The sequence below is a fragment of the Trachypithecus francoisi genome, unplaced genomic scaffold (genome assembly GCF_009764315.1).
Source record: "Trachypithecus francoisi isolate TF-2019V2 unplaced genomic scaffold, Tfra_2.0 Lachesis_group16, whole genome shotgun sequence".
NCBI classification, from domain to species: domain Eukaryota; kingdom Metazoa; phylum Chordata; class Mammalia; order Primates; family Cercopithecidae; genus Trachypithecus; species Trachypithecus francoisi.
Genome location: NW_022681461.1, coordinates 95,280,270 through 95,296,972, shown reverse-complemented (window position 1 = coordinate 95,296,972; position 16,703 = coordinate 95,280,270). Strand labels below are relative to the sequence as shown.

The 16,703-nt window shown below is 59.1% G+C and overlaps 3 protein-coding genes across 4 annotated transcripts; 2 read left to right on the top strand and 1 right to left on the bottom strand.

The window, feature by feature from the left end:
• Window positions 1-963: 963 nt before the first annotated feature.
• TMEM203 (transmembrane protein 203) lies at window positions 964-2,123 on the bottom strand. The gene is given in 2 exon segments (XM_033238439.1): window positions 964-1,882; window positions 1,885-2,123. Coding segments are annotated over 2 exon segments (408 nt in total). The 5' UTR covers window positions 2,003-2,123; the 3' UTR covers window positions 964-1,592.
• Window positions 2,124-2,238: 115 nt separating this feature from the next.
• Window positions 2,239-16,292, top strand: NDOR1 (NADPH dependent diflavin oxidoreductase 1). Of its 2 annotated transcripts, none has more exons than XM_033238436.1 (14): window positions 2,239-2,491; window positions 2,812-2,889; window positions 9,323-9,420; window positions 10,591-10,689; window positions 10,773-10,874; window positions 11,009-11,218; window positions 11,413-11,534; window positions 11,641-11,861; window positions 11,939-12,046; window positions 12,434-12,548; window positions 12,686-12,832; window positions 12,926-13,044; window positions 13,121-13,215; window positions 13,299-14,036. In XM_033238436.1, exons 1-14 carry the CDS (start codon window positions 2,357-2,359, stop codon window positions 13,441-13,443), a joined length of 1,794 nt encoding a protein of 597 aa, XP_033094327.1. In that variant the 5' UTR covers window positions 2,239-2,356; the 3' UTR covers window positions 13,444-14,036. The 2 variants fall into 2 exon arrangements, with proteins under 2 accessions (XP_033094327.1, XP_033094325.1); XM_033238434.1 differs by having other exon boundaries at window positions 2,291-2,491; window positions 2,861-2,889; window positions 13,299-16,292.
• On the top strand, window positions 14,831-16,292 carry LOC117099110. Its single transcript, XM_033238440.1, has one exon. The coding sequence runs from the start codon at window positions 15,161-15,163 to the stop codon at window positions 15,524-15,526; it is 366 nt and encodes a 121-aa protein (XP_033094331.1). The 5' UTR covers window positions 14,831-15,160; the 3' UTR covers window positions 15,527-16,292.
• Window positions 16,293-16,703: the final 411 nt, after the last annotated feature.

Here is a 16,703-nt window from a genome sequence, read left to right as displayed (position 1 = left end):
CCAGGCTGGAGTGCAGTGGAGCGATCTCAGCTCACTGCAATCTCCGCCTCCTGGGTTCACGCCATTCTCCTGCCTCAGCCTCCCAAGTAGCTGGGACTACAGGTGCCCGCCACCATGCCCGGCTAATTTTTGTATTTTTAGTAGAGACGGGGTTTCACCGTGTTAGCCAGGATGGTCTCGATCTCCTGACCTCGTGATCCGCCCTCCTCAGCCTCCCAAAGTGCTGGGATTACAGGCATGAGCCACCACACCCAGCCTGCTTTTAATTATTTAGGGGTGTAAAAACCATCCTCAGCTCAAGGGTCACACAAAAACAGGCCTTAGGACATTGTTTGCTGATCTCCGCTCCACAGAGTGCCAACAAGGCCCACACAAGACCACACACTGGCAAGAAGTCATGGGCTCTGGGGTCACAAACCATTCAACGGGTCTTCAACATGAGCCTAGACTGTTGTTTTCACACGGGGTGGGGCGGGTGCCTGAGTTACCCACCTCCCAGAGCAGGAAGGAGGGATTCTCCAGAACAAGTGATTCCCACCACCACCATCCACTAAGCTCTAGCCACAGGTTTCAATCCATCTGAAACTGCAGCTCTGTAACCAGTTACACCATGCAGCAGAGAGTATCTCAATATTCATCACATTTAACCTTTGAGGGGTACAGGCAACCACTATTCATTTCAGGAAAACATTCTCTTACTTTATTTGCATCTCAGCAAAGGTTCTCATTTGGCACCTGACTGGCATCAAACCAAAGTTCGTAGGCCAACAAAGCTGGGCCACTCACAAGCTTCCCATTTGTAGGTCTCAGTGCCTATGAGTATCCGACACCTGTTCCTCTCTTCAGTCTCTCAGGGAGGCTTAAATCTGTCTCAGGTGTGCTAAGAGTGCCAGCCACAAGGTGGTGAAAAGGTCCACGGTACTGCAGTCTTTGCTGGGATAGGAAACCAAGCAGTGCCTGGACAGCAGAGTTCTTTTCGTGGGCAACAGATAACCAGACAGGACCCTAATCGTGCTCTTATTCAACATTCTTCTCTCTCTGCCTAGACTGGAATAAAAAGCCAGTCTCTCTCGTGGCACAGGGGAGATACAAGCTGGTTTACATTTGATCTAACAAAGGCATCTACCGAAATCTGGTCTGGATAGACGGCACCGGGAGCTCTCAGGTCAGCGCTGCTGGTTGGAGGACATTCCTGAGTCCAGCTTTGCAGCCTTTGTGCAACAGTACTTTCCCAGGATCCACAGGAAATACTCAGAGTCCACCTGGACATTTTACTTATATTCAGCTTCCAAGTGTCAGAGGGGTTCAGGACTGTCTGGCCTGGGGGCCTCCTCAGGACCTCAATTCAGGATTATCTACTCAAAGCATTAAATAAAAAGAAATACAGTTTCAGGATGAAGGCTGCTCTTTTAAGCCCTGCTGAAGAAACAATTTCAGGCAGGATTGAAATAGGGAAACCGGGCACTCAGCTCGGCGCAAGCAGGAGTTGCCTTAGACTAGAGAGCCTCTCCTCCGGTGCGGCGCAAGTAGGGCCTCGGCTTCAGGTCAGCATTCTAGCCGTCCAACGCTCCCTCTCCGGCACCTCGGTGAGGCTAGTTGACCCGACAGGCGCGGATCATGAGTAGCTGCAGGAGAATGAAGACCGGGGACGTAATGAGGCCGAACCAGAGCTCCCGAGTCTGCTCCGCCAGCTTCTGGCACAATAGCATCTCGAAGACGAACTTGAGACTCAGAACCGTGAGGACCCAGAAAAGGCGGAGCACCGCCAGCCGCTTCTCTCCATCCTGGAAGAGGCGCACGGACACGATGGTGGTGAAGTAGGTGCTGAGCCCGTCAGCGGCGAAGAAAGGCACGAACACGTTCCACCAGGAGAGGCCGGGACCAGGCCATCCACACGCAGTGCCAGCAGCACAGAGAACACCAGCAGGGCCAGCAGGTGCACGAAGATCTCGAAGGTGGCGAAGCCTAGCCACTGCACCAGCTCCCGGAGCGAAAAGAGCATCGCGCCCGTTGAGCGCGGGCCGGGGCCCGGCCGAGCGTGCTACCCGCGGGGCTGCGTCTCCTCTCCCCGTGGCCCTCGCCCGCGCCTGCCGCCGCTGCTGCGAGCGAGAGGCAGCGAGCGGCCCCGCCAGCCCCAGCCCTCGGCTCTGGTTCGCCGGCAATCCCCTGGCCCCGACCCGGGACTCAACCCTGGCCGCCCGTGAACACCCGCCTCGATAGGACGCCATGCCCCACTGGGCGCGTCCCTAGTGCGTCACTTCCGGTCGATGGCGGAAGGTGGAGCGGTCCCTGTATCCCTACCGGCGGGATCTGGCTTCTAGTTCTTGGTCTCCGACCTGGAGCCGGCCGCATTCAGATGCCGAACCCGCAGTTTCTGGTGCTCTTCGGCAGCCAGACAGGCACGGCTCAGGATGTGTCGGAGAGACTGGCTCGCGAGGCCCGGCGCCGGCGGCTTGGCTGCCGGGTGCAGGCCCTGGACTCCTACCCGGTGGTGAGGGCTCGCTAGGGCCTCGGCGTGGGGGACGAGCAGGGCTGGCGTGCCCGCCTCTCGGGGTCGTCAACCCAAAAAGCGTCGCATTGTCTCTGAGAGCGGGTCTTTCCCTTATGGCGGATTTAGGGAAAGGGGAGGCTTGGGAAGAGTAGTTCAGTTTAGCACCCGGAGGAAGGTGGAACCTGAAAGAGAAGACGGTCTGGCCGCTCACATAAATCTCTCTGTCATGTCAGCCTGAGTGAAGGAGAAGGGGGTCAAGTTTTGGGAAGGACGCCCAGTCCTTACAGCCGGAGGTCTTACGTGTGTGTCTTTTTGTTGAGGTGAATCTGATTAACGAGCCCCTGGTGATATTTGTTTGTGCAACTACAGGCCAAGGAGACCCCCCTGACAACATGAAGGTAAGGCTGGCCTGATGTGGCTCCTCAGATCCCTGCCCTCGACCCTCACCCTGTTTTCATTGCCTGGAGTCTAGGTGCAGTAAATAGCTCTCCTCTATCTGATGCACCTTCAGAGGTGGATTCGAGAGGAGGTCCGTGAGTGGAGCTGGGGGCTCCAGTTGCTCTCTCTAATAAACTTTTTATAGCCACTAAATAGCCTTATTATCCATTTTAACCTTTCTTATCTTTCCAGGGCTATCTGTATGTGCATCTAGTCTGGGTCTTCTGTGTATGTCTAGACTGTATGACCCTCAGGGAACGTTGCTGAATTCTCTGACCATCTTTTAGGCACATATTCCATTCTTGGCACAGTCTGGTGCTGGGGATCCAGCTGTGAACCCAGCGCCGTATTTCCATCCTGGCAGAGTTCACACTGTAGCAGAAGTACCTAATGGGCAATGACAGTGCCAGCGAACACCTGCAGCTGGGGAAAGTAGCATATGTCACAGGAGCACTGATAAGGGGCATCGAGCCTTATCTCACCCAGCCTTGGGGCCCAGGCAGAGGTTTCTGGAAGAAAAGAGTGTAAACTGAGGCACAGAAGAATGCGTGAGGGCTAGTCAGGCACCAAGGAAGAAGGAGCAGTCTGTGCAGAGGAAAAAGATTATTTGGCTTGTGTGAAAAGTGAAAAGCAGCTCAGGGTGGCCAAGCTGAGGAGTGCACTGGGGCAAGAGGGGAGGAGAAGAGAGGCAGGAAGCCAGGCCCAGTCCAAAGAGCCTGAGTAACCACAGCAAGGCAGATGGGCTTGAAATGAAGGGTTGTCGGAACTGTAGGGGTGACCCAGTCATGTTTCTACGCTAGCAAGACCGCCACTGGTCAGCAGAAGAGCAAGAATAATGCCATGAGATGCACAGGATAGGCAGGAGATGCTACCGGTCTGAGCTAAGGTGGTGGCAGAAGATAGAAATGGACACGTTGCATGGGTGTTAGGAAGAGAGAGACCCCGGGACATGGAACAGACCCGAGAGGTCGAGCAGAATCAAGACAGGGATTTGGGCTCTGGATGGGTGGTGGTTCCATCCACAGAAATAAGAGAACACAGTGGGAATAGGTGGTTGTGCAGGAAGCGAACCTGGAGACATTGAAGTGGAGAAGTACAGTAGGACTAGCGCTCCAAGGAAGATCCTGGGGCACAGGGAGGTAGGTGTTGAGGTAGCCACAATACAGAAGTGTGAGAAGAGGAAGCTCTGGCCGGGCGCGGTGGCTCAAGCCTCTAATCCCAGCACTTTGGGAGGCCGAGACGGGCGGATCACGAGGTCAGGAGATCGAGACCACCCTGGCTAACACGGTGAAACCCCGTCTCTACTAAAAAATACAAAAAAAAAACTAGCCGGGCGAGGTGGCGGGCGCCTATAGTCCCAGCTACTCCGGAGGCAGGAGAATGGCGTAAACCCGGGAGACGGAGCTTGTAGTGAGCTGAGATCCGGCCACTGCACTCCAGCCTGGGCGACAGAGCGAGACTCCGTCTCAAAAAAAAAAAAAAAAAAAAAAAGAGGAAGCTCTTCTCTCCCCACAGGACAGGCTGTGCAGAACGTTAGAGCCCAGGAGGGCAGGAGAGTGACCAAGCAGCTGGAAGAGAGGGTGCAGCATCCCTAAGGAGAGGCCTGAGGAGTAGGTGTTCCAGGAAGGGCTCCGGCACCTAAAGCTGCACAGAAGTCGAATAAGATAAAGCCTGAGAGGAATCCATGGGATTTCTTGGCAAAGGGATTGTTGGTGATATCAGCAAGAGCAGCTTCAGTGGTTCATGGGGAGACAAGCCAGATTACAGGAGATCAGCAACTCAGTGAGTGAGTGGAGAGCACCTTTTTTTTTTTTTTTTTTTTTTTTTGAGACTGAGTCTTGCTCTGTCATCCAGGCTGGAGTGCAGTGGCATGATCTTGGCTCACTGCAAGCTCTGCCTCCTGGCTTCACGCCATTCTCCTGCCTCAGCCTCCCGAGTAGCTGGGACTACAGGCGCCCACCACCATGCCCGGCTAATTTTTTTTGTATTTTTAGTAGAGATGGGGTTTCACTGTGTTAGCCAGAATGGTCTCGATCTCCTGACCTTGTGATCCGCCCGCCTCAGCCTCCTAAAGTGCTGGGATTACAGGCATAAGCCACCACGCCCGGCCGAGAGCATCTTCTAAGAATGTCTTGAGTGTGGGCTGGGTGCAGTGGCTCATGCCTGTAATCTCAGCACTTTGGGAGGCCGAGGCAGGCAAATCACAAGGTCAGGAGTTCGAGACCAGCCTGGCCAACATGGTGAAACGCGTCTCTACTAAAATTACGATTAGCTGGGCATGGTGGTGCGTGCCTGTAATCCGAGCTACTCGGGAGGCTGAGGCAGGAGACTCACTTGAACCAGGGAGTCGGAAGTTGCAGTGAGCCGAGATCATGCCACTACACTCCAGCCAGGCGACAGAGCTAGACTCCGTCTTAAAAACAAAACAAAAGAAAACAAAAAACGCCGGGTGCTGTTTCTCATGCCTGTAATCCCAGCACTTTGGGAGGCCAAGGCAGGGGGATCACAAGGTCAAGAAATCAAGACCACCCTGGCCAGCATGGTGAAACCCCGGCTGTACTAAAACTACGAAAATTATCTGGATGTGGTTGCACATGCCTGTAATCCTAGCTACTAGGGAGGCTGAGGCAGGAGAATCACTTGAACCAGGGAGTCGGAGGTTGAAGTGAGCCGGGATCGGCCACTGCACTTCAGCCTGGGCAACAGAGCAAGACCCTGTCTCAGAAAAAAAAAGATGAGAGAAACCTGGCATGTTTTCTGTTTTTTGTTTTTTGTTTTGAGATGGAGTCTTGCTGTGTTGCCTACACTGGAGTGCAGTGGCACGATATCAGCTCACTGCGAGCTCCGCCTCCTGGATTCACACCATTCTCCCGCCTCAGCCTCCCGAGAAACTGGGACTACAGGTGCCCGCTACCACGCCTGGCTAATTTTTTGCATTTTTTTAGTAGAGACGGGGTTTCACCGTGTTAGCCAGGATGGTCTCGATCTCCTGACCTCGTGATCTGCCCACCTCAGCCTCCCAAAGTGCTGGGATTACAGGCGTGAGCCACCGCACCCGGCATGTTTAATCGCTGGCAGGGGAGAGATGGGAGAAAGAGGCTGAAGACTTGAGTAGGGACGGCAGGGGATGTGCAGCGCCTGAGGGGAGAGCTGAGCGTAGGTCAAGGGATCTCAGATAGAGTGGGATGGAATAGAAGGGGGTACAGAGTGGAGCACAGGCAGGGGAGGGGAATGGTGGGATAGGGAAGCCCCAGAGCATGGGAGAGGAGAGAGACGGGCTGGGCTGGGCATTCAGTCAGCCAGTGGCGGGAAGCTGGTGCTCATGCTGGGACTCAGGTCAACAAGGAAAGGAAGAGTCCCAAGTATGGGCACCCACAGAGAAGACCAGGAGTTGGAGGGGGCAGCTAACGCCCACAGCAGGAACTGGGGGCTCCTTGAAGAGGCCATGGACCCAGAACCCATGGCCTTGGAGACAGGAGTGAGTCTTAGTGGCTATCCATAGCGAGACAGGAGGACCCTGGCTCCTTGCCAATGATGCTGTAGGTGAGGCAGGTGCCCCTTGCAGCAGACAGGAGAAAACAGGAACCACAGTCAAAGGCTGAGTGACCAGGTCCCTGCCTATCTGGTGAAGAAACCCACGGGGCACCGGGCAGTGGCTTACGCCTCTAATGCCAGCATTTCGGGAGGCCGAGGCGGGTGGATCACCTGAGGTCTGGAGTTTGAGACCAGCCTGGCCAACATGACGAAACCCCATCTCTACTAAAAATACAAAAAATTAGCTGGGTGTATTGGCGCACGCCTGTAATCCCAGCTACTCAGGAGGCTGAGGCAGGAGAATCTCTTGAACCCGGGAAGCGGAGGTTGCAGTGAGCTGAGATTGTGCCACTGCACTCCAGACTGGGTAAAAGCAAATGCACCACAGAGAACCACACCCCATCCGAGGAAGGACCCGCATAACAGGTAGAGACGGGCAGAGGCCGAGGCCGCAGTGGATGTGACCTCCATGGGGCAAAGGCAAAGCTGGAGACTCAGGAACAGGAAACGGTTCTTTCTGTTTCTCTTTTTCTTTTCTTTCTGGAGACAGAGCTCGCTCTGTTGCCCAGGCTGGAATGCAGTGGCGCAATCTCAGCTCACTGCCCTCTGACCTTGCAGACTCGGGTGATCCTTCCACCTCAGCCTCCTGGGCAGCAGGCACTGCGGGTGCACACCACCACATGCAAGTAATTTTTTTTTGTATTTTTTGTAGAGATGGGGTCTCAAGCTCCTGGGCTCAAGCAGTCTGCCCGCCTCGTCCTCCCAAAGTGCTAGGTTTGCAGGTGTGAGCCACCGCACCTGGCCAGAAATAGTTATTTAAATGGACATGAAAAACTTTAAAAGATTAGAAGAGGCTGGGTGCAGTGGCTCAAGCCTGGAATCCCAGCGCTTTGAGAAGCCAAGGTGTGGAAGGATTGCTTGAGCCCAGGAGTTTGAGACAAGCCTGGGCAACATGGCAAAAGCCTGTCTTTACAAAAATAAGTAAATAAAAAATTAGCTGGGCGTGGTGGCACACACCTGTAATCCCCACTAGAGAGGCTAAGGTGGGAATATTGCTTGAGTCCAGGAGGTCAGGGTTGCAGTGAGCTGTGATTTCAAGACTGCACTCCAGCTTGGATGACAGAATGAGACCTTGTCTCAGCAACAACAACAAAAAGGCTGCGGTGGCTCACGCCTGTCATCTCAACATTTTGGGAGGCCGAGGTGGGTCGGGCGCGGTGGCTCACGTGTCTCATCTCAACACTTTGGGAGGCTGAGGCAGGTGGATCACTTGACGTTAGGAGTTCCAGACCAGCCTGGCCAACATGGTGAAACCCTGTGTCTACTAAAACTACAAAAATTAGCCAGGCATGGTGGCACGCGCCTGTAATCCCAGCTACTTGTGAGGCTGAGGCAGGAGAAAGACTTAAACCTGGGAGGCAGAGGTTGCAGTGAGCTGAGTTTGCGCCATTGCACTCCAGTCTGGGCTACAGAGTGAGACTCCATCTCAAAAAAAGATGAGAAATCCTAGAAAGTATGACAGAAAGCAACATAGAAAATGGAAGGAAGCAGATACCAGAATTCGAAGATCATTCCAGTGGCCTCAGAATGAGAAGACAATGGTGGAGAGGAAGTTATCCAGGAAAGTAACGATGTCCAGAGCTGGGTCTGCAGCCAGAGAGCCCCATGCCCAGGAAGGGCCCTGCTGAGAAGGAAAGGGCTCCCCTGGGGCATGTCATTGTGGGGTTAGCCTCTGGGGACAGAGTGCCCTACCCACCCCATGGGCGGGTGGGGCCCTGGCTTTTCAGTGGTGGTGCCAATCCCAGGACAGACCCAGCCACATGCCAGTTGAGTGAGGGAAGAGTCACAGAAATGAGCTCTCTGGAACCCTTTTCTTGGGAAGCAAGTTAACCAAAGGGAGCAGGGAAGATCCTTTTGGGATTCAGGAAGCAAGGGTGTCTCAGCAGCAGGGCGCTAGGGAGGCTCTCGGGGGCAAGAGGCTGGGTACATTTGCTTGTACAACATGGCCCAGGGAGGCAGCTGATGAGGCAGTGAGTTCCCGGGAGGCCAAGGGTGGGCCAGGGCCAGGGTCAGAGCTGTGGGCTGACAAGGCCAGGGCCTCTCTGTCCACAGAGGGGCCTGGGGCCCCTACTCTAGCCTCCATGCTTGGCCATGGATAGGGGAGGTGGGTGGGTGGTGAAGACCACGCACACAGGCCACCTGGGATCCAGGTAGGGAGGGGGCAGTAGGCTCCTTGTCGGGGAGAGGGGGCCTCCGATCAAGCTGGGAGGCTACCGTGGAAGGCAGGGTGTGGAACCAGAGGATCGGGACCCTGTTGGCTCGAGGTCTTGCAGCCATGGAAGGAGGAAGATGTGTCTCAGCGACACTGGAACCTCAGAGGGCTGGGTGTGAGGGCCCCAGAGACACTAGGACCTCAGAGGTCCAGGTGTGAGAGCCTCTGGTACAGACCCATTGAGGGAGCGGAGGCCCATGCTTTTGCTGGGAAATGACAGGTGGAGGTGAGGGACTCCTGGGGCGGTGGACAGTTTGGAGACCAAGTGCAGAGCTGCTCGTGGCAGCTCAGAGCCTGGGGCAGAGGAGGGTGATGTCCCAGGAAGGGAGCCCTACACAGGCCCAGAGTGCACAGCAGGCTGTCCGGCTCCTGTGGGCAGGGTGGGCCCTGGTCTCCCCAGGCCCTGGACCAGCCCTGCCTCCCAGTGCCCATCATCCTGCAGGCTGGACCCAGGCCCTGCCGTTTGGTCAGATAGGTCCAGTTCCATTCTGCCCCCTGCCTGTTCCCCTGAGACCGTCCTCTTGCTCCCTGCTGTGGGGCTGGCCTAGAGGTTGAAGACTCTGACTCAGAGTTTCCTCCGGCTGTAGAACTTCTGGAGGTTTATATTCCGGAAGAAGCTGCCCACCACCGCCCTCTGTCAGATGGAATTTGCTGTCCTGGGCCTCGGGGACTCCTCATACACCAAGTGAGTAGGGGATGGGACAGTGGGCGGACGGAGCAGTTCTGGGGGCCGAGCAACAGGTGTGCTGGCAGAGGGCAGAGACCAGCTTCCAGGGTCGGCCCCTGCAGACCACAGGGCCCTTGCGGCAGTGCTGGCTTCTCGTCCACAACGCTCCCTGGTGAGCACCCCAGGCTTCACGCTGCGGGGAGGAAACAGAGGGGAGCAGGCAGGGTGGCAGAGGGCTGGGCTCAGAGCCACGCTGATGTCACACAGGCCAACCTGGCACCGGTCCCCACTTTTACAAAAAGGTGTGCTGTGAGGTGTTCACGACTTCAAGCCTGGAGGAGGACCCTGTACGCTCCTGCCACCCCAGAGGCCGCCTCCGCCTTTTCTTCTGGGCATTTTCACAGTGCTTCTCTGCACCCTGAGCAAGGAGTAGTGTGTTCAGTGTGCAAACGGCATGTTTAGACCCCACAACAGAGAAAACCCTGACTGTCCACGTAGGGCCCAGGTCCGCTGAGCACTGAGCATCAAAAGCTGTGTGCGTAGCGGGGTGTCAGTCACTTCAGATGAAAGAACAGGAAGATCAGAGGCAGCCGCCACCCCAGTTCTGCCGGGAGGTTTTGTTCCATGCATGATGTAGTTCCGTGCGCGACATAGTTTCATGTGTGATGTAGTTCTGTGTGTGACGTTGGTCTGTGTGGGATGCAGTGTTCGTTCAGGCGAGGGAGGGAGCCCGGCTGCTGACGGCGTTCCCAGGGAGGAGCGTGACCTGGAGCCAGTCATGCCTCTCGGAACCAGAGTGAGAAGTGAAACTGACCCCTAAGAGGATGCCTGGCTCTCCCCAGCACAGAGTTTCTTAGCTGAGGACTGACCCACACCATGGCTAGAGGCCTGCAGGCATCAGCTGCGTCAAGTCCCTGCCCAGGAATGAGGGCCCGTCAGTGGGATGAGACCGCATGCTCCCACCCACACAGGCTCTTCTCCGCCAGCAGAGGACCTGTTGCTTGGGGCCCTGGTGCTGCCTTGATCTCAGCAGCCCCTGGCATGTGGAGGCCCTGCCCCCTCCTAGGGTGCAGCCAGTGGGGAGTGTGTTTTCCACCCGAGGAAGGCCCTCCCCCGGCTCCACTCTCTTGGGTTCCACTCTGCCTGGGCACCACTCTCCGCCCAGGACCAGCCTCACTGTCTCCACAGGTTCAACTTCGTGGCCAAGAAGCTGCACCGACGGCTACTGCAGCTTGGGGGCAGCGCCCTCTTGCCCGTGTGCCTAGGTGATGACCAGCATGAGCTGGGGTGAGTCTGCGGGCGTGGTACCCACCTCCACAGTCTGGCCACACGCTGGGTCCGCTCAGGCCAGCACACGTGCTCCCTCCCAGGCCCGATGCTGCTGTGGACCCCTGGCTGCGAGACTTGTGGGACAGGGTTCTGGGTCTGCTCCCACCGCCTCCGGACCTCGCCGAGATCCCTCCTGGAGTCCCGTGAGTGTGGGCCCCAGGTCACCCACAGGCACAGCAGACCCAACCCGGCCTGGGGACCTTGCCCTGGGTCCCTCCCGTGTGGGTGGGCAGCCCCTGGGGAGGGGTCCTGGTCTGATGAGCATGCCCTCCCACAGCCTGCCCTCCAAGTTCACCCTGCTGTTCCTCCAAGAGGCGCCCAGCACGGGCTCTGAGGGGCAGCGGGTGGCTCACCCCGGCTCTCAGGAGCCCCCGTCAGAGTCGAAGCCCTTCCTAGCACCCATGATCTCCAACCAGAGAGTCACTGGCCCCTCCCACTTCCAGGACGTTCGGCTGATTGAGTTTGACATCTCGGGCTCTGGCATCAGGTGAGGCCTGAGCACGGCCCAAGACACCAAGCAGGCGGTGGGGACTGCTGGGGACCGAGGAGGGCACGGTGAGGTGGGCTGTGGGTCTAGGGTTGAGGGGAGGCCAGGCTGGGCTGCAGAGGATGGCTTCCGTCCGGGGCCCTGAGCATCCTCCCCGCAGAGTCCCCACAGCCCTGGTGGCTTCTTCCATACAGTTTTGCTGCTGGCGATGTGGTACTGATTCAGCCCTCCAACTCGGCTGCCCATGTCCAGCAGTTCTGCCAGGTGCTGGGCCTGGACCCTGACCAGCTCTTCACGCTGCAGCCACGGGAGCCAGGTAAGCCCGGCCTCAGCCACCCTGACTCTCTGCCCTCTCCCGTGCCCTGGGCCCCTACCCCAAGGGCCCCGCTGCAGCCCACGGAGACCTGCCGCTCACCCTGCAGATGTCTCCTGCCCCATGAGGCTGCCCCAGCCCTGCTCCATGCGGCACCTCGTGTCCCACTACCTGGACATTGCCAGCGTGCCTCGCCGCTCCTTCTTCGAGCTCCTGGCTTGTCTATCCCTCCATGAGCTGGAACGGGAGAAGCTGCTGGAGTTCAGTTCTGCCCAAGGCCAGGAGGAGCTCTTTGAATACTGCAACCGGCCCCGCAGGACCATCGTGGAGGTGAGGTGGGCCGGCGGCAGGCCCAGCCCCTGAGGCTACAGCCACGCTGCAGCCACCCTGAGACTCTCTTTGCCTAGGTGCTCTGTGACTTCCCGCACACAGCTGCTGCCATCCCTCCCGACTACCTGTTGGACCTCATCCCTGCTATCCGGCCGAGGGCCTTCTCCATCGCCTCCTCGATGCTGGTGAGGGGCCCAGTGGGTGGAGCCCAGGACTAGCCCTGGGAAAGCTGGGACCGCGGCTGTGGGGCTTTGTAGGCAGGGGCTGCTCTCTAAGCAGTTGACGTTCCCCCACTTGGACTGCCCCTGGGGGAGGTAGGTGGGGCCCATGGCCCAGGCACAGGTGAGGGCAGCCTTGTTCCTCCACCCCCACCCCTGCCGTCCTCCCCAGGCTCACCCCTCACCACCCCCACCATCCTCCCCAGGCCTGGCCCTCACCGCCCCCCACCGCCGTCCTCCCCAGGCTCACCCCTCACCTCCCCCACCGTCCTCCCCAGGCTCACTCCTCACCTCCCCCCCGCCGTCTTCCCCAGGCTCACTCCTCACCCCCCACCCCCCCGCCGTCCTCCCCAGGCTCACCCCTCACGGCTGCAGATCCTCGTGGCTGTCGTGCAGTTCCAGACTCGCCTCAAGGAGCCCCGCCGGGGGCTCTGCTCCTCCTGGCTGGCATCCCTGGACCCTGGGCAAGGTGACCCCTGCTCCCAGGGTGGGGGCCGTGGGCCAGTATCCCCTTCTCTCCCATGCTCACGCAAATGCTGGGCTAGGGCCCTAGCAGATGAAGCACAGGTCTTTGATCCTCTTCATGCCACTTCCCTCCTGCAATAGGTCCTGTCCGGGTGCCCCTCTGGGTGCGGCCTGGGAGTCTGGCCTTCCCAGAGACACCAGACACCCCCGTGATCATGGTGGGGCCTGGCACTGGGGTAGCCCCCTTCCGAGCAGCCATCCAGGAGCGTGTGGCCCAGGGCCAGACCAGTGAGCACCCAGGGTCCCAGGGCAGGGTTGTGGCTGGGGCTCCCCAGCTGAACCTCAAGGACCTGTGTCCAAAAGCGCCCTGCATTTCCCTAGGAAACTTCTTGTTTTTTGGCTGCCGCTGGCGGGACCAAGACTTCTACTGGGAGGCGGAATGGCAGGAGCTGGAGACACGGGACTGTCTGACCCTTGTCCCTGCCTTCTCCCGGGAACAGGTGTGTGTGCTCAGGGGCTGGGAAAGGAGGGGAGGGGGCTCAGACTCAGCTGTCAGCCCTGTTCTCTGCCCTACAGGAGCAGAAAGTGTATGTGCAGCACCGGCTCCGGGAGCTGGGGTCGCTTGTGTGGGAACTGCTGGACCGACAGGGTGCCTACTTCTACCTGGCAGGGTGAGCTGGCCTTGGTGCAGCAGGAGGGGGCCCAGCCCCTGAGTGCCGGGCCTCACTGAGCCTTCTGCGACCTACCCCTCTAGCAACGCCAAGTCCATGCCAGCGGACGTCTCGGAAGCCCTGATGTCCATCTTCCAGGAGAATGGCGGACTCTGCAGCCCTGATGCAGCCGCATATCTAGCCAGGCTCCAGCGGACACAGCGCTTCCAGAGCGAGACGTGGGCCTGAGGCCCGAGGCTGCCCGTACCCGCTCTGATGGCCATCCTCCTGGGAGCCTAGGAAGGCATCCACGAGGGAGCTCCTGGACAGCAGCCGTCGTCCTCTCAGACCAGCCAGCTGGTCCTCTGGGAACAGCCAGCTCCCGAGCACAGCCACACTCCCGTTGACTCTGGATCCCACCCTTTGAACCCTGACCCCACTGCAGCCTCTGCCCAGCCAGCCCTCCCCTCCTCCCACACCCTGACAGTGAGCTGTGTCCTTGTCCCCTCTACCCCCTTCCCAGTCAAGGTGGTGGCCTGGGCCTTTTCACCTCACCAGTGACGTGACCCAGGACGGCATCAGCAGCCTCATGGGCACCAGGGGTGGCATAGGGCACCCATGAGGCCGCGCTGCGCTCCTCTGCCCTGGGGCCACCTCGGCTGCTGCAGCCTGCCAAGCAGCACATTCCAGTCACTGCCCCCGCACCTCCACAGGGCTCAGGCTGTGCTCAGACGCCACTAAGATGCCAGCTCCCTCAGAGCAGTGGGGGTGTCCCAGGCCAGAGCAGCCTGTTGTCTCCTGGTCCCAGAAAAGCCCTTGCAGTAAATGGTGGCCTTTGAGTGACTGCCTCTAGCACAGGCTTCTTTCCTCTAGCTCCTCCCGGTGCCCTAGGTACTGGGTGGGTAGGTGCCATGGTACAGCCTTGCTGGGCTGCCTGTACCCCAGTGGCCTCTGCAGCTCTTCTGTCTGTCTCTAATGTGATATGCTCCCTGACTGCCTCGTTCTCAAGGGCTTGGTGGGTCGGCTAAGGTCTGATTGCCAGGACCAGGTTCTGGGCAGGTGCTGGGAAGGTGTAGCCAAGCCATCCGTCAGTCCCACCAGGGAGCCGAGGCTGCCGGAAAGAGGAGCGGCGGGAGGGGGCGTGGTAGGTGCAGCCCCGCCCCTGGGAGGGGTTTTAGGCACTGGGAAGGAAAGTCCTGTTGGAGGAGTCCAGTGGCTGTTCACACCCGCCTCGCTGTCTCGGAGTCTCTATCTGTGGTCGGCCGGTCGCTGGCACAGGACTAAACATGGTTGAGGCTGGGTTCCAGCCAGATCTGACTGGGGACGGCACCGTGTGGGCCCAGGATCCACCCAGAGCAGGCTGGCCTTGCTGGGGCCCCAGTAAAGTCCAATTCCAGTGAGGAGAGCCAGCCGGGAGGTCAGTGCCAGAGCCCTGGTGGAGCCCAGACCCTGCTTCCCCTTGAGGGCCACCCCTGTTGCCACCCTGGGGTCCCTGCCCTCCTATCCTGACTCCTGCCCCAGGGCCACCACCCCTGAACTGTGCCCTGGGGCCCCCACCCTCCACCCGGCCGACTCCAGCTCTGGGCCTGTCAGTCCACCTGGACCTTTTCTGGGCTTTGAGTGCCTGGACCCTGTGTGCCAAGTGCCAGCAAGTGAAGGGAATGACCTTGGGCCCCCCCAAGGTGCCGAGACTCCAGCCAGTGAGCCCCTGCTGGGGGCCGTGGCCGTGGAGGGTGCCTGGGCCCTTCCAACCTGGAAGGAGGAGAGGAGAGAGCAGGCAGCGGGGCAGGGGGAAGAGGAGGAGTGCCCAATCTGCACAGAGCCCTACGGCGCCGGAGAGTACCGCCTGGCCCTGCTGAACTGCGGCCATGGCCTGTGTGCAGGCTGCCTGCACAGGCTTCTGGGCTCGGCCCCCAGTGCCAACCTGGGCCGGGTGCGCTGCCCGCTATGCCGTCAGAAGACGCCCATGCTGGAGTGGGAGATCTGCCGACTGCAGGAGGAGCTGCTACAGGCCGACGGGCCCTCACACCAGCCCCGCCGAGAGACCCCTGCACCCCAGCACCGCAACCCTGGGCCCTGGGGCTCCCTGGAGCACCGCTACCAGCTGCGCTTCCTGGCAGGGCCCGTGGGCGGCCGGGGCTGCCTGCCCTTCCTGCCCTGTCCACCCTTCCTGGGTGCCCAGCTCTGGGCCCTGCGGGAGCGGGGACCCTGTGCCCGCCGCCTGGTGCTGCTGAGCCTACTGGCCCTTGAGCTGCTGGGGCTGCTGCTGGTCTTCACGCCGCTCGTGCTGCTGGGGCTGCTTTTCATGCTGCTGGACCGCTCTGGCCGCTGAGCAGAGCCCAGGACAACCCTGACGCCAACAGGTCAGGGGGCCCAGACTGACCCACGTCCCCATGCCTGGGTGCTGTGAGGCCTGATGACCAGGCTGAAAAACCCAAGGTTGTGTCCAGGGCAGTGGCCTTCAATCAAGACCTCCCATTGCTGAACCCACGGCCAGGGCTACCCGGGAGCCTGACCCTGCCAGAGTCCATGGCTGCACTGCTGCCCAGACACTAGCTGAACCCAAGGACACTGGTGCCCAAGGACAGCTTCTGGAGGAGGCTGGCCCAGCAGGAAGGTCTGCGAGCAGTGCCACATTCACCCTGCAGTAGTCGGGCACCATACTGGCCACGGGCCGATGCTGGCCACACTTCCCCCTCCAAGGGCCAGCCAGGCACAGCAGGCATGAAAGTGAACAGAGATACAGCAACGAGTTCCTTGGAGAGGGCAGGGACTCCGCCTACCTTGTGTTCAGATAAGGGCCAGTGCATGTCCCTGAAGGTCAGGCCAGCCGCAGGAGGGGCCCATGCTGTGAAAATTCAGCCTGCAAAGGCTCCTCTCCCCACCTGGTCAGGCCCGGACCAGCCGGGGATCGGCGCTGGCCTTTGTTGCAGGGGACAAGGGCCCACCCAGACCTTGGAACATAAGCACTAGGCCCAGCTCTGCCTCTGCACACCCTCATGTCACCACGCCTGGGATGGAGACATCGGTGGCCCAGCGAGAGATGGAGCACTGAGCCTCAAACGTGAAGCAGCTTTCAATAAACCAGCTCCTGGGGATGCCATTGTTACTGCTTGTCTTTGTTACCCCCCATTTTCACCATCTGGGAGGGCTCCTTTTTTTTTTTTTTTTTGAGACGGAGTCTCGCTCTGTCGCCCGGGCTGGAGTGCAGTGGCCGGATCTCAGCTCACTGCAAGCTCCGCCTCCGGGTTTACGCCATTCTCCTGCCTCAGCCTCCCGAGTAGCTGGGACTACAGGCGCCCGCCACCTCGCCCGGCTCGTTTTTTGTATTTTTAGTAGAGACGGGGTTTCACCGTGTTAGCCAGGATGGTCTTGATCTCCTGACCTCGTGATCCGCCCGTCTCGGCCTCCCAAAGTGCTGGGATTACAGGCTTGAGCCACCGCGCCCGGCCTTTTTTTTTTTTTTTTTTGAGACAGAGTCTCACTCTGTTGCTCAGGTTGGAGTACAG